Genomic DNA, 24,300 nt, shown 5'->3' on the forward strand with positions numbered 1-24,300 from the left:
CATCATAAGTGTTCATGGAGGATCCATTTTTAATTAAAAATATAGTGAAACTGAACTTTTTTACAGCTAAATTATATCTTCAGACTTCAGCAACAAGCTAAGGAAAGCCGTGTATAACTATAGTGTAAACTCATGTTGCTATCTTTTTCAGATCATCAAATTCTTTGAATAAAACATCCAAAAGTCAACAGAAGAGTGATAGCTATTACCAAAATTTATATAATTTTAAAAACCAACAGAAATTATAGTATAGCATAGATTAGTACATGTATGATTATGAAAATATTAAAGAAACATCGAAGAATATATATACTTTGAGTTGTTAAGTTCATATCGATGTTGCTAATTTTTGTTGTTTTAACATTCATCAAAACTAGGTTACATAAAGTCTCCAAATTTTTCATATAGTAGATTTTATAGATATGTTGCTCAAGCATTATATAAAGACAAATGAATTGCATTTACAAATTTTATCAAAAGTTGTTTGCCCATAGCTTAAACTAACATTATTCTATTTTTGTTATTCAGTTGAGATAGACAAACTCGAATAAGTTTTTGTCAACAACATGCAATATGTAGAATAAGAAAAGGCTTATATATATTAACTAGCTACTGTTAACCTCAATACATCTTTGTGAGCGATTTTGTTTTCTCTCATAGGCTTCTTCTCTCTATGCCTGACTTCATTTTCGTGGGAAAGAAAGATATATAATCAAAAGATAACAATTTCTAGACTTTAATTGGTTTTTTGGTGTGGCTGGAGGGATGATATAGATACAAACACAATTAATGAGGATAGCACCAAACACATAATTAATAAGTAGATGTATGTGGAAAATGTAACTGAGTTTGCGCATGACTGACCACTCCTTCGTTAAATGTCAACTTATGCAGCCGACCTCCACTTCCCCTATATCATCTCCTCTGCGGTTTGCATTATCAAATATTTAACATATTTTTATTCGAAGCCATCTTTTTCAAAGCAACATATTATGAATCATTTAATTCTATTTTGGATTTTATTCCGAAGCAACAATATGCTGATATGCAAATAGAACAATAACCAAAGATTATCTATGAGATATCATTACTAAACCAAATCTTTGGAATCTCATTCATCCAGCAAAAGAATGTGATTGCTAATTATTAATCACATGTTTTAGATGAATTGTTTTTGTAACATACATATGTAGTTTATGTATTTTATAGGGTAAAGAGGAAGAGAAAGAATGGGACTTCATCAATGTTATTTAAAATGAAAAAGAACTTATTTTATTGAGAAATGTATGCGCATGTTAGTATTTTAAGCGGTAGATTAATTATTAAGTGCATGCTAATCCCCATCTCATTGATTAAGGTTTGACCTTATTACGGATTCCATATCACACAATTGATTAAGACGTAAACGATATCCCACGTAAACGTATAACTACACTTTTGGGGTATTATTTAATCGAAACATAAGCTATATATACGCTTTTTGACCTCGATGCATATTATTACATAGACCCAAGTGTTTTGTCTACTCCAATCAAATAAAAACCTCAATTATTTATTGTCAATTTGTGATGATTGACTTCATTTTTGTTAGAGTAGTCGTTGCAAATATACTTGAGTTTATTTACAAGGTAAACCAAAGAATAATTCTTGTTCTTGAATAGAAGTTAGATCTAGCTTAAAATATATTTTGCGCTACTTTACCTTTTAAAAGATATATCAGGTGTGCATTAGTAATAGACTAATTAAGAACCACATTAACTTTTGAAAATACTTGGACGATAATTATATGTTTTCTTACACAAAGATATATAACTTCAAAATCAAACAAATTCTATAGACTCATTATATATGCATGCTTGGTATAATAGAATGGTCCATACATGTGCTTTTGTTAATTAAAATGGTCCTAACTTTCAGTTAAATAGAGCCTAGACTCATGACTAAGCCTGCTGGAAGAAAAATACAAGTTATACAATACAAGTGTATCAGCTACTACTAATCTACTTCGTTCATATGCATGTTACATAGTGTATCGATGGTCCCTTTGGTTAGACGAGGAATATTGTGGTTCTTGGATGGATCAACATCAGCAATCTTGTATAAACTATCGATAATGGCAAAAATATGAATATTACAATGTAGACAAAAGAATTAACGGTCCCATAAAAACGTCATCTTCCTCTGGCCTCTTCTTCCATTTTCTCCTTCTGCATTATCCGACTCAGTATTCTCTTTGGAATTTTTCTGTCAGGCTTGAATTTGCCCTCAGCCTCAATTTGTCTCACCATAGTTACATGACCACACTTAATTATAAACCATTTCTATATATATACCATAGACGCATGTTTACTTGGACAGCTGGTATAGCTTCAACGTGAATTTGATATGTAATATATTACCCTTGACATTTTGTATCCAGTATGCGTAAGTATTCAAGTAAATCATGTACCGACATAAGTCATTGATTTATTACAATTAGATTAATACATGGGATTTGATATTATGGTATTAAAAATCCAAAGACTGATTTTTCACTTTTCTATAGTTTATATTGCAAGGTCATGTTAAATGTGATTAGGAAAACATGGTATTTTTTAATACATAATATCTTATCCCGACTGTGACGCATCACATGATACACATCAGTGTTTTTGTTTTTCTACATAACGGACAATAGAACAAGGTGTGTAATACATGTATAGTTGTCCCAAAATATAACAATATGGTCTAAAAATAGTATCCAATATCCACCATGCAAGACAGCAAGAATCAACAAAATAGCTATAGTGACATCTTATGCATTATGTGACACAAAAATAAATAAATAAAATCATAAGACAAGAACAGTAGCGTCTGTAGTCCAACGGTTAGGATAATTGCCTTCCAAGCAATAGACCCGGGTTCGACTCCCGGCAGACGCATTTCTTTTTCTTTTTTTTTGACAAAAAAAAATTTCCCTCATGCTTTGTGGTTTCCACCAGCTTGGGGTCTGTAAAACACAACTGTTTCATCAGTTTTATAAAGCTTGTATTCAATAGTTTCTATATTGACGTTCACAATGTTATGCTCATCTCTTCAGGGGATGTTAAATACACAATTACTAACACACAAATACAACATATCTTACATCAAATATTCATCACTAGACAAGGGGGGCACAAGAAAAGAATGGCATGTTTCTCTGCTCCAAAGAAAAACCGCCCCCACCGATTCCTTCATGATCCAGACCTTGCTTGATACGTCCCAAACGCCTGGCATACAAAACTTGCTCAGAAACAACAGGCAATCTTATTCTCTGATATTCCTCTAGACCCAAGCTTAGATTATTAGGCCCACATTTCTCCAAGCATTTTCCTAGCACTTCCGCATCAAGAATCGACATGTTTGTGCTTCTTACACCATGAGGGGTCGTGGGATGAGCCGCGTCTCCAACTAGCACGACGTTTCCCCAGAATATTCGTTCTAAAGGGTCGCAGTCGTAAATAACATTAAGGAAAGGATCATTTGTTTCTCTCATGAGTTTCGCCAGCTCCGGGATCCAGATGGTTTCTGCTTCTTGATGCATCTTACTGATCATTTCTTGGGTCACTTTTAGAGTAACAGAGTTGCCCTGATATCGTAGTTCCATAACAACAACAAAGTCGAATCACGAAAACTACTTAAAACGCATTCTAATAAAAAAGACAGAGATGAAAAGTCTTCTTACCTTCAGGTCAGGCTCTGGTTGATTGACATACCAAATCCAGTTGAGTTTTTTGTTAAAAAGCTCGTAAAACACGCAATGAGTCTGTTCACCGAGATCAAAATACAAGCACTTTCCAAGATCCGGATACACTTTCTTAATTCCAGTAATAATTTCCGAGTTCTCACTCCCCGAGAAATCAAAAACACCTCTCCAAGCACAATAACCAGAAAACCTTCGAGAAATAAAAACAAAACAAAAGCCTATATGATCCAGTTCACAAAATATATGCCTGATTCCATATTGTATTGAAAAAATGAAGACCAAAGTCTCATTTCAAACCTCAATTTAAGGTCAGGCAAGAATGTTTTCCTAATCGAAGACAAACACCCATCTGCTGCAACGAGCAAATCCCCTTGGAATTCAACGGTTTCTTGAGTTTCCATAACTAAAGTCTTAACCTTTACACTAGACTCATCTTGTGACATTGTGAAAGACAGAAACTTGTGTCCCCATAGAAACATGGATTGAGGCAATGCGTTAAACAGAAGAGTGTGAATATCTGACCAATATGACGCTCGAAAATCAAAATCCTCATCTCTTGTTAGAATACTCGTCACTTTCTTCTCACTATCAGTTGCCTGATTCTATAAACAAAACAAAACTTCAGCAGAGCTGGAAAATTACACTCCGATTGTTTCCAATTTTTGAACAAAACTAAGTGTTCTTTTTACCTGATCAATCGAGAGAGGCAAGGTGATTTCATCTAACAGATGTGGACGAGGAAGCCAAGATTTGATGATTTGGCGAGCCTGAGGGTCGAGTCCAAGCCCAGCACCAGTAGGACTCCGAGCCGGAGGTTCGGAAGATTTCTCGATCACCAAAACATCCCAGCCTGCTAACGTGAGCGAGTGTGCGCACGATACGCCTGCTATACTCCCTCCTACTATGATCGCTTTCCCCTTCTTCTCCCCCATCTCTGCTTCACAAATTAAAAAGTTCACGATAAAGTGTTTTTTTTTTAACTTAACGTTACCTCAGTAGGTGACAGAGAAGATTAAAACAATGTGGGCTTATTACAGGCCCAACAAATAGGTTACGGCCCAATTATTTGATAATATAAATAGGGTTCTCAAACCATTTTGTTCTAGTGATTGATTCACCTAAATCGAATTGATCACTGGTCTGGTCTTCTCAACTTCTCTCCGTGGACGACCCCGCCATGAAAGTAATCCTCTTCTTCTTCATAAATCTCTGATTAGAAGAAGATCTTTTGTAACCTTAAGAGGATTGATTTCATGGAATTGATGAACGATCGTGATGAAGACATCATGGAATTATTGCAGTTGTTTTAGCTTTTCCTTAACGGGGTATGACACTCTTCTCATGCTGAGTATGATCTTAACCGCGCGGTGAGAAAGCTCTCTTTAGTTAGAAGATGACGCAGAAGCTCTTTGCTGTTTTTAACTTGGGATACAAGTGCAACCTTTTCTATTACTCCTTAATTATGTCTTTGTAAAAGTAAACGCAATAATCATTATCTGCCTTCATGATCGAAAAAAGCATTATCTGCCTTCATAATAGACAAATTTCCATTTCTCAGATTTAGAGTTGGCTAAAACATGATCTTGAAAAGCAGAACCAGTTCTCGTTATACGAATTTTTGTAAAATATGCAACTACGAAACTAAAGACACTGTTCACCAACCTTCCCTTAAGTGACAAGGTTACCTGTTATGGGCTTGATCTAGGCCCAATAATATGTTTCCCGTAGGGATTATCATCATTATTTATAGTTTTGTTTATTTTTATTTTTCCCCTAAATCCCGAGCTTTCCCTTTGATTTTATAATTTCTCTGTCCGAACGACGTCGAATTTTCTAGATTGTTCGACGGCGACGGCGATGGGAGCTGGGAGAGAAGTCAGCGTATCGCTAGATGGAGTCAGAGACAAAAACTTGATGCAGCTTAAGAAGCTCAACACGGTTCTGTTCCCGGTTCGGTACAACGACAAGTACTACGCCGATGCAATCGCTTCCGGCGAATTCACCAAACTTGGTTTGTCTCTTCTATTGCGATTTCATGGGAATGTGCCTTTCAATCAGGATCGTAATTCATCATCGGATTGTGTTATGTTTTTTTTTTTTACTGTCTTGTGAGCATTAGTCTCTTCCTTTAATAGGGGAAGTTAGTTGCTTTGGGGGTTTATGATGTACTGTTCTGTGAGATTAGCCTTGGTACATTCTATAAAGAAGTAACTTTTGCAATCCTGCTTTGCTTTGGTTGTCTGTTTAGTCAATTCACTGTTCATTGTTAAAGGTTTGGTTATAGTCTTGTCTTCTTCTTTTTTTTGGTTCCGTGAAATTTCTTGACTGAGCCGTGTTTTATTTTAGGTCCAGCACTAGTGTCTGAAATTAGAAAGAAGATGGTTTTATCTGTAATATTGGTATAAGCTTTCTTTCTAAGCCTTGAATCGATCAGTTTAGTTGCTTTCTGTTGTTTGTTGTTTCATAAATACTGATTCTTGTTTGAACTTTATTATTGATAGACATTAGATGTGGATAATGTATCATCTTTGTCGTTATTTTAACCTGTTTTACTATATGAATACTGCATTATTTGTTTAACCAAGCAAAGTTTTTTGAATGTTAAGCATTTGTACCTTGTAATCAATTGCTTATTGACTTATTTTGTGTTGTTATATTTCGAGAACATGGTCCAAGGCTAATTTCCGTATTCACAGAATTTCTTAATGCTCACTTACTCCCTTCTGTGAAATACTTGGTTGGAACCTCTTTTGCGCCAACCAGTTTTTTTTTTGAAATTTACAATAAGTGATATGAAAGTTTAAAGACTATTAACAACATCTTGAATTTGGCACGAACTATTTCATTGCTGTTCTCTGGGTAGTTATGTTCTTGGTGTTCAATTTTGTGAGACAAGGAAAATTCTTCATGTTCTAATAATGGATTTACTTCCCCTCAGCATATTACAGTGACATATGTGTTGGAGCCATCGCTTGTCGGCTGGAAAAGAAAGAAGGTGGAGCCATGCGAGTTTATATAATGACGCTTGGTGTTCTTGCACCATACCGTGGGATTGGCATTGGTAAGTCATAAATCTTCTATCCCAAACTTGAATCTTGATACTGTTTGTTTGCCTTACGTTTTAACAGATGAGATTAGATGTAGTATGTTTATTTGTAGTTCTCTATTTAGAGATTCAAACCACCAAAAAAAATGTCCTTAGTTTTTATGCATATCGTTGTTTTACCGAGAAACTGGAAATAGTGACAATGATTTCCTCATACATCAAGATTTAAGATCGAATTCCCATCCTTTTATAAAAGGAAAACTCTATGTCTATAACTTGCGTATCTTGTTTTTTTTTTTGTGTGGTAATTTGCAGGTTCAAAGCTATTGAATCATGTTCTTGACATGTGCTCCAAGCAAAACATGTGTGAGATATACTTGCACGTGCAGACAAACAATGAAGAAGCGATCAAGTTCTACAAGAAGTTTGGGTTTGAGATTACAGAGACCATACAAAACTATTACATCAACATTGAACCAAGAGACTGCTACGTTGTCACCAAGTCCTTTGTTCAATCTGAAGCCAACAAATGATGGAAAATACCCAACTTAGGGAAGCCATTCCTCCCCAGTTTCTTTGTTTGTTCAATGCAAGATCTATTAATGTTATGACGAGTCAGCGGTTCCCGAATTTTGCTTGTTTTGTTGACCTTAAAGTTTATTATTGATTCGAAATTTATAGATTCCTGGCTATATACTTCAATTCTTACATGAATTCTCTGGTTTTGGACCTTTTTGGTTGGAGAAGTTTTAATTTTGCAACTCAAAGCTTTCTTACTTACTCAGTATCATCGTGTCTGTAATTGCGACTTCGGAGTTTGATCAAATGAGATGGTCTTTACTCTTTATTACTAAACATATCAATTTGAGTAAAGTGCTGAAGAAAGTAACTGAAGTCGAAATGACTCTGGCCTTGCGTGCCATTAATTCACAGTGAAAACAGAGAGTTGTGTACCTCTAGATTCGACAAACGGCACGATTGTCTAAATATCTCCGTTCGTCGGACTGATTCGCCTCTGCAATTAAGCACCGCGAGGTCGTTCTCTACTTCTCTTACTCACTCGATTCGACTGACCAATGCGGCGTTCTCGTTTTATTGTCCAAGTTTTCTCCGACGCTGCCTTCGTTGACGTTTCCACTATCTCTGCTCCAATCTTCGCCATGTCTACTCGTGCTCCGGTAAATTTCCTCAGCCATGCTCTTTTCGTATCACTCTCGCTGCGTTGCTTCGGTTAATGGAAGATATTTTTTTTCTTACGGAGCAGTACAGAGGAGGCCGAGGACGAGGACGAGGCCGAGGTGGGAGGAGTTTCTCCGATCGTCCGTACAACAATGACTCGGGAAGAGACCAGTTCGTTACTGGAGACTCACATTTTCAGTCAGTTCATGACGCCAATCTCCGATTCCGGCATGGTGAACCTTATCGACAACATCAGCCTCCGCTAGCTCAGCGGCAGCAACCGCCGTTCAATCAAAATTACGGAATTCGGCCTCCGCCGCCGTCTCGAGGTCAGTGGCAACAATTTCGTCAACCTAATCATTTGCCATCCAATCAAAACTATGCGGCATGCCCTCCCCCTTCTTTCTATCAAAACCAGATGTCTCGGCCGCCTCCGCAGCGGAGCTTCCGTCAACGGCCACGGTCAAAACCTTCAGATTACCGTGAATGGGAATATGCCAAACCGCCACTGCCTCCTGGCTCCGGTAAGTTATCTCATTCAACTTCACGCCACTTGCTATGTTTATGCAATTTGATTTACTTTTTATTTTGTGCAGAAAAGTTTGTTGTTCTATCGTATAATATCTTGGCGGATTACCTTGCAAATGATCATTGGAGAAGTCTTTACTTTCACATTCCGAGGAATATGTTGAGTTGGGGATGGAGAAAGAGAAAATTAGTGTTCGAGCTTGGCCTATGGTCTGCAGATATAATGTGCCTTCAGGTTATAGTTTTTTTTTTTTGGTAAAAGGTTAAATTTCATCATATATGTGTATCTTCAATATGCTCAGTAATCTAATGTTTTCTGCATTTGTCAGGAAGTTGATAAATTTCAGGACTTAGAGGAGGAGATGAAGCATCGGGGATATTGTGGCATTTGGAAGGTACGTCTATGTTGTTGAAAGATATTCAGGGGCTAATGATCTTTCTTACGAGTCACCTGCATTGCTTAGTTTTGTTTAAAGATGGTGATTTTGATTTTTGAGTTTGTGATCTCCACTGACTCTCTTGAGTAAAAAAATTAAATGGTTCATATCAAAGCTTCTAAGAACGAGGCTTCAGATGTGGGGCTAACTCTTTTGGATAAAAATGTAGATGCGGACTGGTAATGCTGTTGACGGCTGTGCAATATTTTGGCGATCAAATAGGTTTGATTCCCTTGCTCTTCCTTGTGTCGTTCAGTCTGGAATCTTGTATGGAATCTCATTGTTATTATATTAGATTCAAGTTGGTACACGAGGAAAGCATCCAATTCAATCAACTTGGTCTTCGGGATAATGTTGCTCAAATTTGTGTGCTTGAGGTAATATATATATATATATATATATATATATATATATATATATATCTTATGGTAATAGTGACTTACATACGTTTGCCGCTTTACCCTAAATTAAATTTGCTCTTTGTAGACACTGGTGATCTCACGAACAAAAGAAAATGAGACCCCTCCACCTGAAAGGTAACTTGAAAAATCTATATAGGTTACTATCATAGTATGTTATGGATGGATAATTGCCATTTACTAGGAATGGCTGATTTTCTTCAGATTTCAGTGGTTTTCTTTATGGGCTGTACTTTGTGGGTGGGTTCAAGTGAATTGCCAATATCTTTTGCAGCTCTGCTGGTTCCCACCGAGTTGTCATTTGTAACATTCACGTGCTTTTTAATCCTAAAAGAGGAGACTTTAAACTTGGTCAGGTACTTTCCTTTAATGCCATATTCTAAATTGTAGAAATCTTTTGCCAAACAACAGTTTTACTCTCTGATTGAACTCTATGAACATGTTTACTTGTCTGAGATTAAACTTTTGAAACAAAACACTTCGCCCCTTGCTTAACTTGGATTGTTTAACAGTTTCCATTTATGTATTTATCTCTGTGACGTAGGTAAGGACACTCTTGGATAAAGCTCATGCTGTTTCAAAACTATGGGATGATGCACCTATTGTTCTTTGTGGGGATTTCAATTGTACACCTAAGGTAGGGCATTCTTACCTTAACCAGTTGGTATACCCAAAAAAACTTTTTTTTTCGTGACATGGTTATAACATTCTTCCACCTGGTTGCAGAGTCATTTGTACAACTTTATTTCAGACCGGAAGGTAAAGCTTCATAGTTCAGCAAGTCCTTTACCTATTAGCAACATTATATATATGGTTCACATGGTATTTTGTGCTGCTCTCTGCAGTTGGATTTGTCTGGTTTGGCCAGAGACAAAGTTTCAGGGCAAGTTTCTGCTGAGTTTCGTCCACCAAGGCCAGAAAATTATACGACGAGGTAGAGCACGAACTCACCAAGTTCTTTGACATCATTATGTATCTTGTTTTGCAACTTAAACAGCTCCATGTTTACCCTAGAATCTCGAGTACTACTCTGTTTTTGCAATTGTCAGCATGGTTGATAGGCCTCCTCGATTTTCCAGGTTTCAGTCTGCCAATGAATCTCCACAAGGTCAAGTTCAACTACCAGATTCAATCACAAATGCTCATTTGGAGAATAACTATAACATAGATGTTGGAAAGGCCCCCTCCGAAAAGACATCTGAGCTTCCTTGTGGTGATACAATTCTTGCTGGTCACGAAGCCACCACAGATTGTAATTTTGGAATAGAAAACAGAAAACCTGATGACTCTGGAAATCTCTCGATAGCGGAAGATCTTTCTACTGTAACCATATTAGATACAGAACCTCAACATGCTTCCAGTGCTAGAGAAGATTTGAATACAGATCATTCTCCTGAGGAAATATGTTCCAGTGATCAAGATATTTCATCTAGTCTCTCCACCAAGGTTGACACTACTATGGCTGAGATGAAATTAGATGGCTTAACATTGGACGAACCAGTAGTATTCGCGCAAGATGAAGAAGCTTTAGGTGAAGATAGTGAAACTTTCTTGGCTAAGCTACACAATAATGAAGTCTTGAGTCAAAAAGGGGAACTTGTGAATGAACTTCCATTTAAATCAGGGTTTGAAGCTTTTAATAGTGAAAAAATCACTTATAGTCCATCCTCTTGGACTCCAATGGAGATAGCAACTGCAACAGGTGACCCAGAGAGAACGATGGTTGAACACGCTCTGGAGCTTAAGAGCACTTACTCAGAAGTGGAGGTATTGTGATATATTTCCCTACAGTTTTGTCCTATTATCTTCTGTTTCTTGAAAAATTATATTCTTAGGAAGCTTTTGAAATTTGTGGTTAGGGTCAAGCAAACACAAGGGATGAAAACGGAGAGCCTGTAGTGACCAGTTATCACAGATTATTCATGGGGACAGTTGATTACATATGGTATTAGCATTAGAAGCAAAACCATTTGTGACAAACCTTACTTCATTATTGTGGATTATGCGCTTTTGACATATTCTCATGTTTGATTTTCTGTTTGGGCTAGGCGGTCGGAAGGTCTTCAAACAGTGCGTGTGCTTGCTCCAATACCAAAAGAAGCAATGCAGTGGACACCAGGCTTCCCGACTCCAGTAAAATCCCATGATAGTGTTTCTTATATAGTGGCGTACCTTTTTAACTGAACTGATTACAATACCTTTTCATGTTTGTATATCTGGTTTGTTACAGAAATGGGGAAGCGATCACATTGCACTGGTTTCAGAGTTGGCCTTCTGCAGCAGCAAAACTCTGCCCAAAAGCTGATATTTAACAGGTGGGTGACTTCATTAGAAATCTAAGAAAGTTTATAAAGAATCTCATAGGCTCCGGTTTTGTTATTCTCTCTATCATAGTTTACAGTGACAGATTCTATTTGAGTTTGTTTTTTTAGCGACTCTTGATTTCAGAAAACCTGTTTTAAAACTTAAAAGTATGCTTCTTGATTTTAAATAAGTCTTCAATTGTTCACCCCCAACTCTATCAGTTTTAGTCTAGACTGACTCTTTCAATTATTACAAATGAACAAACACCTAGCATTATCAGTGATGCCCTTGTGTCCAATGTAAGGACATCTCGCATTAAGACTTAATCTCTGCAATATAATTCAGAACATCCCAAACTTGTTGCATCAATGGTCGTTTCTTCTTGTCCCGCTTGGTGCATCTTTGGATGAGTATGCCATCAGTGTGCCGCATTCACAGGATAATCTTGGAACAGATTATCGGACAAGAAAGATCCAGTCCAAGCATAGAATCGATTCTGCAAATTTATTGATCTGTCTTTGGAACCAACTAAAATCTCAAGCAAGATCATGCCAAATACGTAAACATCGGTCTCCATTCCAAGACAACCTACATACATTAACAGTTATCTTAACATAAACAATGAAAGATTAATCAGAATTTGTAAAACAAAACTTAAGATTTTGGTGTACCTGAAATGAAATATTCAGGAGGTATGTATTCAGCTGTACCCACAAATGTCTCATTTTTCAAACACTGATCGTTTGATTCAAGATAAAACAATTTTACTTTGTATTGCTGATGAAACCAAAACTCAAGATACTATTTTTTTGTGATGATAACCAAAACTCAAGATACTATTTTTTTTTTGTGAGGACTCAGATTCTCGTTTTGTGAATCCACTTTTCCATATACATACATAAATTGAGTTACGTATTTTCTTTTAAAAAACATTACATGTAAACAATAGTAAAGTGCATTTTAAAAAAACAGAGATGTACCTGAAATTAGAGGGACTGTGAGAGGCTGGTAAGCAAATGAAGAAGGTTGTTGTTTGAAAGGCTTTACAATGTCTTCAAAAGCTCGTTTCTCAATCGCTATGGCTCTCAAAACCGGAAATGGAACTCACAAGATACTTCTGGTTTCAAGACATCTTGTTAGGTTTTAAAAAGGTTACAAAGTAATATTTCATTTTGATTTGTGTTTTCTATCTTAAAAAAAAGACGAGCTCTTTGATGTTTTTAACTTGTCTGTAAGGATGATTGTTAGAAGGGAGAATTATTGAATAGGCCCAACTAAAATGTAATTGGGTTTATAAAAAGCCAACTTTATGGGCTTAAAGTTATATCTCCAGGCCTCAACGTTAGCAACTAAATCATCATCTTCTTCTTCTTCTCTCTCTACCAAGTTCCTCTGGATTCTGATTCTGTCACTTCTTTCCATTTTTTTTGTATTCTCGCTAAAAGCTTCTCCATTCTCATCATTTGTAGGCGTTTTTCGCGGCATTTATTTCGAATTCGTTCGAAGAGGTTCCCTTGTAATGTTTTCATTTCTTCTTCAGAATTCTCTTCTTCGTCCGTTGTAGTTGATCATCGAGGCTTTCTTTCTCTTCATGGGTTCGACTGCGATTGGTTACCAATTCGGCATCTCAGCTCGATTCTACGAGAATTTTAATTTGAGGTCGGATGTTACTATTTCCTCGCTTCCATGTAAAGCTGATGTTTCCAGAAAGAGTTTATTCTCAGCTCCAAGCTCCTCCACTCACAAGGTAAAGGGGGGAACCGTTTCTGGTTATTTCTCTTAATCTCTTTTATGCCAATAACACAAAAGTTCCAAACTTTTAAATCTGGGTCTCAAGAGTTCTATCATTTAGATCAACTTTAGTTGGTGGATTCTCCTAATGTAGGCGTTTTGATATCCAGGAATGTATAAATCGAGCTCCGGTGTGTTCTTTGCCAAATACTGATGAGTACTGCGATGAGATATTTGAGACGCCAATACTAGACAGCATTGAAACTCCCTTGCAGTTGAAGAATTTGAGTGTTAAGGTAATTTTATCGATGTTCTTATGCCATATGTAGTTGAATGATCACTGAAAGGGCTTGGGGTTGATGAAGTTGTTGTTTTTTTTTCTTAGGAGTTGAAGCTATTAGCTGATGAAATCCGTACGGAGTTTCATTCTGTATTATGGAAGAAGACCCAAAAGTCTATGAACCCTAGCTCGGCTGCAATAGAGCTTACCCTTGCTCTGCATTATGTTTTTCGTGCTCCGGTTGACAATATATTGTGGGATGATGTGGAACAAGTAAGCTTATGTTTCGAAATTCAAGGGACTAATGATCTGATTTCGTTTGTGCTTTGGACCTATGTTTGATGTGTTTTCTTGTTGTGTTAATAGCTTGGTTTGGCTTTTGTAGACATATGCACATAAAGTTTTGACAAGACGTTGGTCTGCAATACCATCGAGACAAAAGAACAGTATTTCTGGGGTCACTTCTCAATTGGAGAGTGAATATGATTCTTTTGGGGCCGGGCATGGCTGCAACAGTATTTCTGCTGGGCTCGGTAATTTTTTTGTCACCCTTTGTTAAAGAGTCAGTTTCCTATAGCCTTTTTTCCCCCTAAAACAAGAAGTAGACTTAGCCTGAACGCTATTTATCGATTTGGTGTGGTGAACAATTAATTTTGTTTCTTAGGATTAGCGGTTGCTCGAGATATAAAAGGAAAGAGAGACCGGGTTGTTGCTGTGATAGACAATGTGACAATAACTGCTGGTCAAGCATATGAAGCAATGAGCAATGCTGGTTACTTGGATTCTAATATGATTGTCATACTAAATGATAGCCGTCACTCTTTACATCCAAATATGGAGGAGGGATCCAAGGCATCCATCAGCGCACTATCTAGCATCATGAGCAAAATCCAGTCTAGCAAAATTTTCCGTAAATTTAGAGAACTAGCCAAAGTATGCATTTTTCATACTCTCTTTATGGTTGAAATTTTGAGGCTGGAACTTTGATGTTCAACAATTAATGGTATTCGATTATTTCTTTTTTGCTGTGGATTTTGACAGGCTATGACAAAAAAAATCGGAAAGGGCATGTATGAATGGGCAGCCAAAGTCGATGAGTATGCACGTGGTATGGTTGGACCAACAGGATCAACTCTCTTTGAAGAACTTGGTTTGTACTACATTGGTCCTGTTGATGGACACAACATTGAAGATCTAGTTTGTGTTCTCCGAGAAGTATCTTCTCTAGATTCAATGGGTCCTGTGTTGGTCCACGTGATCACAGAGGAAAACCGAGATGCAGAAACTGGAAACAAGATCATGGTCAAAGGTATCTCTGCTTTTATTATTTCTTGACAACTATCCAAATCTTGACACTGACAGTTTATTTTGTTGTTTTGTGTCTCAGACAGGCGCACTTACAGTGATTGCTTTGTGGAGGCTTTAGTGATGGAGGCAGAAAAGGATAGAGATATTGTTGTGGTTCATGCAGGAATGGAGATGGATGCATCACTTGTTACATTTCAGGAGAGATTTCCAGACAGGTTTTTCAATGTCGGAATGGCTGAACAGCACGCTGTCACATTCTCCGCTGGTCTTTCTTCTGGAGGTCTGAAGCCGTTTTGCATTATTCCCTCTGCTTTTCTACAAAGAGCTTATGACCAGGTTTCACCTCTTTCTCCATCTCATTCGGACAGAGTAAGAATGTTCTAGAAGGTTTTATTAGAAGCAAGGGGCCTTAGTGTCTTTGATGGTTTCGTTAGGTGGTCCATGATGTAGATAGGCAAAGAAAGGCGGTGCGATTTGTTATTACAAGCGCAGGGCTTGTTGGCTCTGATGGTCCAGTGCAGTGTGGAGCTTTTGACATAGCTTACATGTCATCCTTACCAAATATGATAGCCATGGCTCCTGCCGATGAGGATGAGCTTGTAAATATGGTTGCAACTGCAGCTTACATCACTGACCGGCCAGTTTGTTTCCGGTTCCCTAGAGGCTCCATTGTCAACAGGAATTATCTCGTCCCCATTGGATTACCAATTGAAGTAAGTTCCAATCTAATCTTAAAATCTTTTGTTGCGAAAACAGAGTGTGCTGACACAAGAACCGCTTTATCATATTAGAGTAGATCGGAAGAGGAAGAGTTCTCGTAGAAGGTCAAGATGTGGCTTTGCTTGGGTATGGAGCCATGGTTCAGAATTGTCTGCATGCTCACTCGCTTCTCTCTAAACTCGGTCTGAACGTGACTGTAGCTGATGCAAGATTTTGCAAACCCCTCGACATCAAGCTTGTGCGTGATCTATGCCAGAACCACAGATTCCTTATCACTGTCGAAGAAGGCAGTGTTGGAGGATTTGGTTCTCATGTGGCCCAGTTCATAGCCCTCGATGGCCAGCTCGATGGAAACATCAAGGTAGATAAAATCAAAACTGTATCTCTTTTAAAATTCTCATCTTTTTGGTTTCTGATTTGCTTTTTTGGGATCAAACATTGGTAGTGGAGACCGATTGTATTACCAGATGGCTACATAGAAGAAGCTTCGCCTAGCGAGCAGCTTGCTCTTGCTGGGCTAACTGGACATCACATAGCAGCAACCGCGCTGAGTCTTTTGGGCCGAACTCGCGAAGCATTGCTCCTCATGAGCTAGCTTAACCTTCACAAGAAGAGACATAAAGAGGCATCACATTTATGACTTATTAAGAGGGGTGAGAATGATCGTTGTTAATTATCAAGTTTCTTAAACAAAATTTGTAGATAATATATTCAGAATTCAAGAAATATGATATTCTGATTTTGGAAGAGTAATCTGCTACGTACGTTGTAAATGTAAGAGACGAAGATTACCAAAATAAAGTCAATTACTTTTTATTTACACGGTTTCCCCACTTTTTACAGAGTCTCAATTTGTCGTTGTTGGTCAGGTTTTAATAATACATACAGCTACTAGTTTCTCTATTTGGTATTAACAGATACATGTCACATATCTGGAAACAAACAAAATATAGAACAGAGACGTGTATTTTGGACACTTGATTGAGTCAATACATTAATTAAAAAAGCTTTCCTTTAAAAATTAGTAAAGAGTTACTGTCAATATTCGTTTAATTACAAACCCTGATTCCTTCTTCTTCTTCTTCTTCTTCTTCTCCTCGATCTTTGTCTATCTCTCTCTCTCTCTCTGGTCGCTCTCGATCATTTTGCTTGTTTGATCTGAATCCTGTGGTTTCGTTTTCACATGTAAGTTTTCACCTTTTCATTCGTTTTCCGTCAATCTCAAAGAAGTCGATCGCATAAGTAAAGATCGGAACTTTTACTTTAGATTTTTTTTCAGGATTATGATTTAGTAGGAGCCATGATCGTTGCATCTAGTAAAAACCTCTCATTTCAGGTCTTTTTATTCAATTTGTTGACAAAAATCCATGCTTTCTCTATTGCAGTTATAAATTGAATGATGGAGACAGAAACGGAACATCATAGAACTGTCTCTGTCGATGATAACGACAGCCTCGTACCGGAGCCTAGTTCAACAAAAGAATGTTTCTTTGAAGATTTCTCGCTTAGTGGGCAAGTTATGAATCCACAACTGTCAAGTGCAGGCGAAGTTTTGACGAAAGTTGAATTGGATTTTGCTTTTATCTCTGAGAAATTGGTCAATCTAAGCCTTCTTACTATGCAACTTGGCACGAGGGAAAATGATTTTGAGTCCTTTGTTTCTAAGAAAGTAGAAGAAGAAGAAGAAGAAGAAGAAGAAGAGCCTTCGAGTAATGGTGACGATAATGATGATTCTGCTGAGAAGGCTTTGGAGTTTGATCTCTTGTCTTCAATTCTCAATTCAGAGGTGAAAGAACTTGAGTCTCTTCTTGGTTTTCTCCAGAATGAGATTCAAAGTGCTCGTGCCATGATATCTCCGTTTCAACATGATGGAGAAGCTTTCTCGGACTTGGAAGGCAAGTTGCACGATGCTGAACAATCTTTGGGTCAGTTAATGGACCAAGTGGTGGAAATGAAGAAGCAATCTTCATACTTTCAGAGGTTGTCTTCTGGTTTGGATGAATTTGGAAGCTGTAAGTGACATGAACCTATCCATTTCAGTTTTCTTTAAACATTGTCATGATGACTATAGCTGCAGACAATTCTCAGGCTTTGATTAAAGTGATGTTAACTTTGTTTTGGCAGGGTCTGGAGGGCAAACTGCAGTGTCTCAAAACGATGGTGAGTTTGGTGATCTGAGCGCTAAGATCAAAATGCAGACTGCAGATCAGCAAAGGAATGTTTTGAGGATGCTTGAGAAATCTTTGGCTAAGGAGATGGAACTTGAAAAGAAACTTAGTGAATCAAGAAATACTGAACGAGAACTAGAGATGAAACTATATTCTTCCGAGCAGGATGTTGTCTACATGGAAGAAGTAACCGAAGATGCGTTCTCGAGGTGGCTTGAGGCAGATAATGCTGCTGAAGTCTTTAAGGGAACAGCAAAGGAAATGTCTGGAAAACTCCAGATTCTTCAGTTCAATCTAAGGGGCTCTTTTAAGCGGGAAGATAACTTGAAGTCAGAGCTCGTTGATTCAAAGGAACGATTAGAAGCTAAGGAAATCGTTTTGCACAAGCTTGATAGCAGCAATGCAAGACTTCATGACTTTCTTATGGCACAAACAGAAGGCTTAAAAGAGAGTTTGAGAGAAGCTGAGGAAAAAATGATTCTGTTGAACACTGAAAATTCCACATTAAGTGAAAAAGTTAGCTCCCTTGAAGAACAACTGAATGAATATGGGCTTCAAACTGGAGATGCGGATGCTACTTCTGGTGCTCGGATAACAGATCTTGAACGTGTTAACGAGGAACTGAAAGATCAATTAGCCAAAACTGAAGCAAGGGCTGAAGAAGCAGAATCAAAGTGCAAAATCTTAGAAGAAAGCAAAAAGGAGCTTCAAGACGAGTTGGGGACTTTCAGAGACAAGGGCTTTACTCTAGAGAAGTTAGCATCGCTTGAGAAACACTTGAAGGATTCAGATCTTCAACTAGAACATGCAGTTGCAGCTGTTGAAGCAAGTAAAGAGAAGCAGAGCTTGTTATATTCTACTGTTTCTGATATGGAGGATGTAATTGAAGATCTTAAATCAAAAGTTTTGAAGGCCGAAAACAGGGCGGACCACACAGAAGAGAAGTTGATTATGGTATCTGAATCTAATGCAGAACTCAGTGAAGAACTGAAATTCTTTAAAACTAAATTGAAAGAAGGGGAGAAATATTTACAGCAAGCAGAAGAAAGAAAAATCCGGACCGCTAAAGATATTGCTTTACATAACAAGATCATGAAAAAACTAGTCATGCAACTTGCTGCTGAACGAGAACGACTTCATAAACAGGTATTAAGACGTTAACTATGCTGACAACCCCAAATTTGGTGTTATTTCATGTCATTTGTAGCTTCATCATCATCATAGTGGATGCTTAGATATAGATTTTTTTTCTTTTGTAGATAACAAACTTATCAAGAGAGAATTGTGTGTTGATGGTGAAGTTGAAAAAGATTGGAAAAACCGGTTATATGGAAAGTGGCAATGGGAGTGAAGTTTCACCAAATTCTGACCAGAATGCTTCTTCTTGCCATCAAGAAAGTAGACCTCAAGCGACCATCACTTCAGTAATAAATCCAAAGGTATATTAATTCTTCCTTACTAAAATTCTGATTTTGCAGGCATTAAGTGAATTCTACCCTTTAGCTTTAGATAGAAAAATTGAATATATACTTTGTTCTTGAAAGACCTTATAAAAAGTGATGTCGGTCACTGTTTTGCAGGAGGAAGAAACAGAATCAAAATCAGATATTGGAAGTGTAAGGAGATTGGATGTTGGCGCTCTTGGATCCAAGTACATTCTCATTGCAATGCTTGTGATCTTATTATCGTCAATGGCTTACTTTATATCCCAGCAAAACATCTAAGATGAGTCTTTAACTTTTTTCAGAGTCTCATAGGCTCCAGTTTTGTTTATCACTCTCTGTCATAGTTTACAATGACTGATTATGTTTTAGTTCTTTTTGGCTATCTATCACAGAGAAAAAATAGTTAAAATATGCTTCTTGTTTAGCTTCACTGTTAACCAGTTTTAGTCTCAGCACTTCTGTACTGATTTTCCACTTATTACAAGTAAACCCTTATCTTTGTCAATGTAAAATAGCATTTACCTCTACACATTAATCCTTAATCTCTGCAATATCATTCAAACTATCCAAAACCTGTTTCATCAATGGTCGTTTCTTGGTATCCTTCTCGGTGCATCTGTTGATGAGTGTACCCATCTGTATCGCCGCATCCACGGAATAATAGTTCCCAAGTCGGGGATCGATTATGTCCGCAATCTTATAATTATGGGGCAGGGTAGATGTAGAGCAGAGTCTGCAGACACCTAAGCGTTGCTTGTACTTGATTATGTTGCTGTGTGTTGAACCAGTTAAAAGCTCAAGCAAGATCACACCGAATATGTAAACATCAGACTCCATTCCCAAATTACCTGCATACATTACACAAGTGTCTTCACAACATTGAACAATGAAAGGTTAATCAGAATTTGTAAAACCAAAGTCATGATTTTGGTTCACCTGACCAAATTTCAGGAGGTGGGCATCTAAATATTCCCGCAACTTGACCTTCATCTACCAAACGATACTGTTCGTCTGATTCAAGATATAACAATTTAACATTGTATTGCTGAAATCCAAACTCAAGATATTAATTTTCTTGAGATGACAACCAAAAAGAAAGAAGAACAAAAATAAAAACCATTACCACCTCGTCAAGCATAATGTTATGCATTCTGAGTTCTCGATTTAGCGGGCGGTTCTTGATCGAGTGAAGAAACACAAGACCTCGAGCTGTTCCAATGGCTATCTTAACCCGTATTTCCCATGGCAATGCATCTTCTTCTGTTGAGAGGGAAATGTGTAAAGCAAAAATTGTCTAGAAAGATTTTTAGAATGGACCTATTAATTGAAAAGAGATCATAACCTCCGAAAATGTGACGGTCCAAGCTTACTCTGTGCGAGTATTCGAAAACCAACAAGAGTGGTTTATTATCTTCACAACAGTAACCCAAAAGTTTTACCAAATTGGGATGAGAAATGTGTTCTAGAGACCTCACTGTCTCCTGCAACTCATAGCATGAGATAAGTAGACAAGAAGACATACAACGAAAGAGTGACAGACTTTGCTTACCATCCAGTCGTGTATAGAGCATGAACTATCATATTCCATGACAGAAACAGTGATTCCTGTTCCAGTTCTTGATGGAGAAAATGTGGTCTCATCAATGTATCCCTTGTAGAATTTTCGAACAGAGCCATCCTCACATTCTATGATCCTGTCCTGTCTGAACTTCTTTGTTGCCTTCTTCAAATCCGCAAATCTGAAGACCCACAGATTCTCGTTTTTTGCCTCCACTTCTCCATATACATACATAAATTTTGAGCTACGTATTAATTTAAAAAAAAAACATTACATGTAAACAATAGTAAAGTGCATTTTAAAAAAACAGAGATGTACCTGAAATTAGAGGGACTGTGAGAGGCTGGTAAGCAAATGAAGAAGGTTGTTGTTTGAAAGGCTTTACAATGTTTCCCATTTTAGATGATGATGGAGGCTTCAAAGGGCTTGTATCTCAATCTCTTTGTCTCTCAAAATTGGAATGGAACTCACAAAGGTTTTAACAGATAGATCATCTCATAGGGTTTAGTAAGAGTTTGAAAATAATGAAAGAAGCTATATAAGAAAAAGAAGAAGAAAAAAAAAAGTTTAGACTAGCCTCAGAAATCAACACTTTGAGATTTCAATTACTCACTCAGGCCAAACAAGGAAAGTGGCATACAAGGCAAGCTTGGGTATGTCTGTATCCATATTAAGCCAAGTTTGTAGAAAATTTTCTCAGACCCAACTATACATAGAAGAGAGTCAAGTCCAGTTTGGTAAGATTTGTTTAGTTGTACTTGACATAGAGGGAGATTTTATTGCAATGTATTCTGATCTAACGTTGTCTATCATCAATGGCACACTGTTTTAGAAATCTCTCAGGCTCCAGTTTTGTTTTGTTGTTACAAATTAGCACCAAACTTGGTCAACTTCAAATCTCATTACCTCTACACGTTAATCTTTGATTTGTAAAATATCATTCAAACCATCCAAAACTTGTTGCATAGATGGTCTTTTGATCGCGTCCAGCTTGATGCATCTTTTGATGAGTTTCCCCATCTGTGTCGCTGCTTTCACAGGATACGTTCCCAAATCGAGGATCAATTATTTTCTGGATTTGACTTTGATCAGACAAGAAAGGTTTAGTCCAGACATGTAAGCTTTGCATGTTCTCATTCTTTTTACCACCTGAAGCTTTACAACCAGTGAAAATCTCAAGCAAGATCACACCAAATGTATACACATCACTCTTCGTTCCCAAATGACCTACACGTACATTACACAACGGTCTTAAACATCGAACCACGAGATATTGATTAAGAGTTTTTTGTAAGCACAAAACTTAAGATTTTGGTGCACCTGAGATTATATATTCAGGAGCTACATATTCAGTTCTTCCTATGAATGCAGTCGTGATGCTTTCTTCTAACAAACATAGTTTATTTGATACAAGATAGAACAACTTTGCGTTGTAGAGCTGATCATGAAATCCAAAAGTTCAGGTTTCATTGTTAATGTAAGATCATATAAAAAATAATAATAGGAAGAGTGGTGTAATGTCATTTACCTCGTCAAGCAAAATGTTATACATTCTAAGTTCTCGATATAGCGCGGTGTTCTTGACCGAATGTAGAAACGCAATACTTTGTGCAGCTCCAATGGCTATCTTAACCCGTATTTCCCACGGCAATGCTTCTTCTTGCTCTGTTGCATGAATTTTTTGTATGTAAAGCAAAATTATCTATACCGTTACATAAAAAGAATGGACACATTGGTTAGAAGAGATCTTAACTTCCGAAAATGTGACTGTCCAAACTTCCCTTGTGCAAGTATTCGAAAACTAAGAGTGATTTGTTTTCTTCACAACAATAACCTAACAATTTAACTAAATTGGGATGAGAAATACTTGCAAGAGACTTCACTTCTTCCTGCAAACTCAATGGTTTTATATGCCTATCAGATGGATACAGAACATACATAAATAAGAAACAAATATATAAATAGTAAATTTGGTTACCTTCCAGTCTTGAAGATTCTGCGAACTATTTTGATAACATTCCATGACAGAAACAGCGATTCCAGTTCTTGATGGAGCAAAGGTTGTCTCATTGATGTAGCCTTGGTAGATTTGTCGATAACCGCCACCATCATTACTTTCTATGTAAATGTATTGTCTGAATTTCTTTGTTGCCTTGCTCAATTTCGCAAAGCTGAACTCTCTCAAATTTTCCGTTTCTGACTCCACTTTTTATACCCATATATAACTCTAACGTATTTAGATTCTATTATGTAAACAAAAGTAATAAGTATCTTTGAAAACAGAGCATGTACCTGAAGTTGGAGGATTGATGAGAGGCTTGGGAGAAACTGAAGGAGGAGGTTGTTCTTTGAGATGCTTTAGACAGTTTCCCATTGCTGATGAAGATGATCAATCTGTAGATTTTGGTTTCAAGATTTCAACAGATCTTGTATGGGGCTATTTTTTTGTGAGGTTGAAAATGATTTCAAGTGTGAAAGAATCTTGAGAAGAGGTTGGACTGTCTCAGATTTCAACCCTTTGAAAAGTCAAGTTCACATTCCAAGGCCAAAATGAAAAAATCCTAAGTATCTACTTACGATTTGATCTGTGTGTGTAACATATATGTTTAGAAGGCAAATTTGGAGAAATTAATACTCTATTAGAGTCTGGTCAACAATAGTTCTAAAATAAACAAGGATTGAAAAAATAAAATCTTGTTCTCTGTTAAAACATGAGAGATGCAGTGAATTTTTATAAATTTGTAATTAAATTGAACTATATATATTAGAGTCATGCAGAAACTAAACAGCCTGAGTTTTAGCAAATAGAACAAGCTAAGTAGTGTCTGAGACAACAACGAAAGAGATAGCTCGCATAAGTCAAAGTCAAAAGTCAGGTTGGTTCCAGTTCCAGTTCCAGTAGTAAGGGTTATGGTGTGTCCAACAACCATAAGGCACGTAGCCATGAGTATGATATCGCGGTGCAAACTGGTCCCAGTTGGGTACATAGGTAGCTACTTGTAGTTGTTGGTCGACGTTTTGGTTATTGTAAACCCTAGCACCAAAATAAGCAAGCTGGCACTTGGCCTCTCGTCCCTCTACGATCGGGTTTGGATTCTGGCAAGCCCTCGTCGCAGATTCAGCATGTCTAAACGTGACAAAACCATATCCCTCTGATCGTCCTGTGTATCTATTGCAAACTACATTAGCATGGATAATTTCTCCGAATTGTCGGAAGTAGGTTCTCAAACCATCGGTTCTTGTTCTCCAAGGCAAACCTCCCACGTATATTTTGGTGTATTTCGTGTCGAAGTTTTGGTTCCCGTCATCTTGAGCCATGTCTCTGTCAAAGTCTTGAAAGAAAAACAAAAAGTGAAAAAAATATGAACGGAATGAATGTGAATTAAATATATATATATATATATATATATATATATATATATATATATATATATATATATATATATATAT

At 37.2% G+C, this 24,300-nt stretch overlaps 7 protein-coding genes, 1 non-coding gene and 2 pseudogenes across 12 annotated transcripts in view; 5 read left to right on the top strand and 5 right to left on the bottom strand.

The window, feature by feature from the left end:
* The first annotated feature begins 2,849 nt into the window (after window positions 1-2,849).
* TRNAG-UCC lies at window positions 2,850-2,921 on the top strand. The gene has a single exon. It is a non-coding gene; the product is annotated as a tRNA-Gly (tRNA).
* A 71-nt stretch (window positions 2,922-2,992) lies between these two features.
* LOC17884608 (6-hydroxynicotinate 3-monooxygenase) lies at window positions 2,993-4,675 on the bottom strand. The gene is made up of 4 exons (XM_006287803.2): window positions 4,417-4,675; window positions 4,025-4,329; window positions 3,707-3,917; window positions 2,993-3,610 (listed from the first exon to the last, which is right to left on the bottom strand). Exons 1-4 carry the CDS (start codon window positions 4,657-4,659, stop codon window positions 3,143-3,145), a joined length of 1,227 nt encoding a protein of 408 aa, XP_006287865.1. The 5' UTR covers window positions 4,660-4,675; the 3' UTR covers window positions 2,993-3,142.
* An 822-nt stretch (window positions 4,676-5,497) lies between these two features.
* On the top strand, window positions 5,498-7,534 carry LOC17882717 (N-alpha-acetyltransferase 50). The gene is made up of 3 exons (XM_006288744.2): window positions 5,498-5,738; window positions 6,666-6,788; window positions 7,089-7,534. Exons 1-3 carry the CDS (start codon window positions 5,585-5,587, stop codon window positions 7,304-7,306), a joined length of 495 nt encoding a protein of 164 aa, XP_006288806.1. The 5' UTR covers window positions 5,498-5,584; the 3' UTR covers window positions 7,307-7,534.
* Window positions 7,535-7,659: 125 nt separating this feature from the next.
* LOC17883679 (carbon catabolite repressor protein 4 homolog 6) lies at window positions 7,660-11,852 on the top strand. Its single transcript, XM_023780605.1, has 15 exons — window positions 7,660-7,951; window positions 8,038-8,476; window positions 8,549-8,715; window positions 8,810-8,875; window positions 9,087-9,139; window positions 9,213-9,294; window positions 9,404-9,453; window positions 9,611-9,692; window positions 9,881-9,973; window positions 10,063-10,095; window positions 10,182-10,270; window positions 10,416-11,103; window positions 11,196-11,281; window positions 11,385-11,469; window positions 11,567-11,852. The coding sequence occupies exons 1-15, from the start codon at window positions 7,850-7,852 to the stop codon at window positions 11,639-11,641; spliced, it is 2,190 nt and encodes a 729-aa protein (XP_023636373.1). The 5' UTR covers window positions 7,660-7,849; the 3' UTR covers window positions 11,642-11,852.
* Window positions 11,853-11,931: 79 nt separating this feature from the next.
* On the bottom strand, window positions 11,932-13,062 carry LOC111830245 (annotated as a pseudogene).
* LOC17884342 (1-deoxy-D-xylulose-5-phosphate synthase, chloroplastic) lies at window positions 13,044-16,499 on the top strand. 2 transcript variants are annotated; one of them, XM_023780623.1, is made up of 10 exons: window positions 13,044-13,387; window positions 13,542-13,667; window positions 13,757-13,924; window positions 14,037-14,184; window positions 14,316-14,584; window positions 14,693-14,960; window positions 15,039-15,295; window positions 15,394-15,672; window positions 15,756-16,040; window positions 16,125-16,499. In XM_023780623.1, exons 1-10 carry the CDS (start codon window positions 13,232-13,234, stop codon window positions 16,272-16,274), a joined length of 2,106 nt encoding a protein of 701 aa, XP_023636391.1. In that variant the 5' UTR covers window positions 13,044-13,231; the 3' UTR covers window positions 16,275-16,499. The 2 variants fall into 2 exon arrangements, with proteins under 2 accessions (XP_023636391.1, XP_023636392.1); XM_023780624.1 differs by lacking the exon at window positions 16,125-16,499 and having other exon boundaries at window positions 15,751-15,878.
* Window positions 16,500-16,745: 246 nt separating this feature from the next.
* LOC17883396 (WPP domain-interacting tail-anchored protein 1) lies at window positions 16,746-19,722 on the top strand. Of its 2 annotated transcripts, none has more exons than XM_006287107.2 (5): window positions 16,746-16,864; window positions 17,065-17,691; window positions 17,804-18,993; window positions 19,107-19,286; window positions 19,428-19,722. In XM_006287107.2, the coding sequence occupies exons 2-5, from the start codon at window positions 17,076-17,078 to the stop codon at window positions 19,569-19,571; spliced, it is 2,130 nt and encodes a 709-aa protein (XP_006287169.1). In that variant the 5' UTR covers window positions 16,746-16,864; window positions 17,065-17,075; the 3' UTR covers window positions 19,572-19,722. The 2 variants fall into 2 exon arrangements, with proteins under 2 accessions (XP_006287169.1, XP_006287168.1); XM_006287106.2 differs by having other exon boundaries at window positions 19,149-19,286.
* An 88-nt stretch (window positions 19,723-19,810) lies between these two features.
* LOC17884336 (putative inactive serine/threonine-protein kinase At5g11400) lies at window positions 19,811-21,368 on the bottom strand. 3 transcript variants are annotated; one of them, XM_023781614.1, is made up of 6 exons: window positions 21,169-21,368; window positions 20,842-21,065; window positions 20,635-20,773; window positions 20,419-20,552; window positions 20,229-20,337; window positions 19,811-20,140 (listed from the first exon to the last, which is right to left on the bottom strand). In XM_023781614.1, exons 1-6 carry the CDS (start codon window positions 21,245-21,247, stop codon window positions 19,824-19,826), a joined length of 1,002 nt encoding a protein of 333 aa, XP_023637382.1. In that variant the 5' UTR covers window positions 21,248-21,368; the 3' UTR covers window positions 19,811-19,823. The 3 variants fall into 3 exon arrangements, with proteins under 3 accessions (XP_023637382.1, XP_023637383.1, XP_023637381.1); XM_023781615.1 differs by having other exon boundaries at window positions 20,419-20,549; window positions 20,842-21,068; XM_023781613.1 differs by having other exon boundaries at window positions 20,842-21,068.
* A 274-nt stretch (window positions 21,369-21,642) lies between these two features.
* LOC17881988 lies at window positions 21,643-23,292 on the bottom strand (annotated as a pseudogene).
* Window positions 23,293-23,478: 186 nt separating this feature from the next.
* LOC17881225 (31 kDa ribonucleoprotein, chloroplastic) overlaps window positions 23,479-24,300 on the bottom strand; it is a 2,455-nt gene continuing 1,633 nt past the window's right edge. The window contains 3 exon segments of the mRNA XM_006290185.2: window positions 23,479-23,512; window positions 23,662-23,843; window positions 23,845-24,172. Coding sequence (XP_006290247.2) covers window positions 23,479-23,512; window positions 23,662-23,843; window positions 23,845-24,172 — 544 coding nt within the window.

Source organism: Capsella rubella, unplaced genomic scaffold (assembly GCF_000375325.1).
Source record: "Capsella rubella cultivar Monte Gargano unplaced genomic scaffold, Caprub1_0 scaffold_6, whole genome shotgun sequence".
NCBI classification, from domain to species: domain Eukaryota; kingdom Viridiplantae; phylum Streptophyta; class Magnoliopsida; order Brassicales; family Brassicaceae; genus Capsella; species Capsella rubella.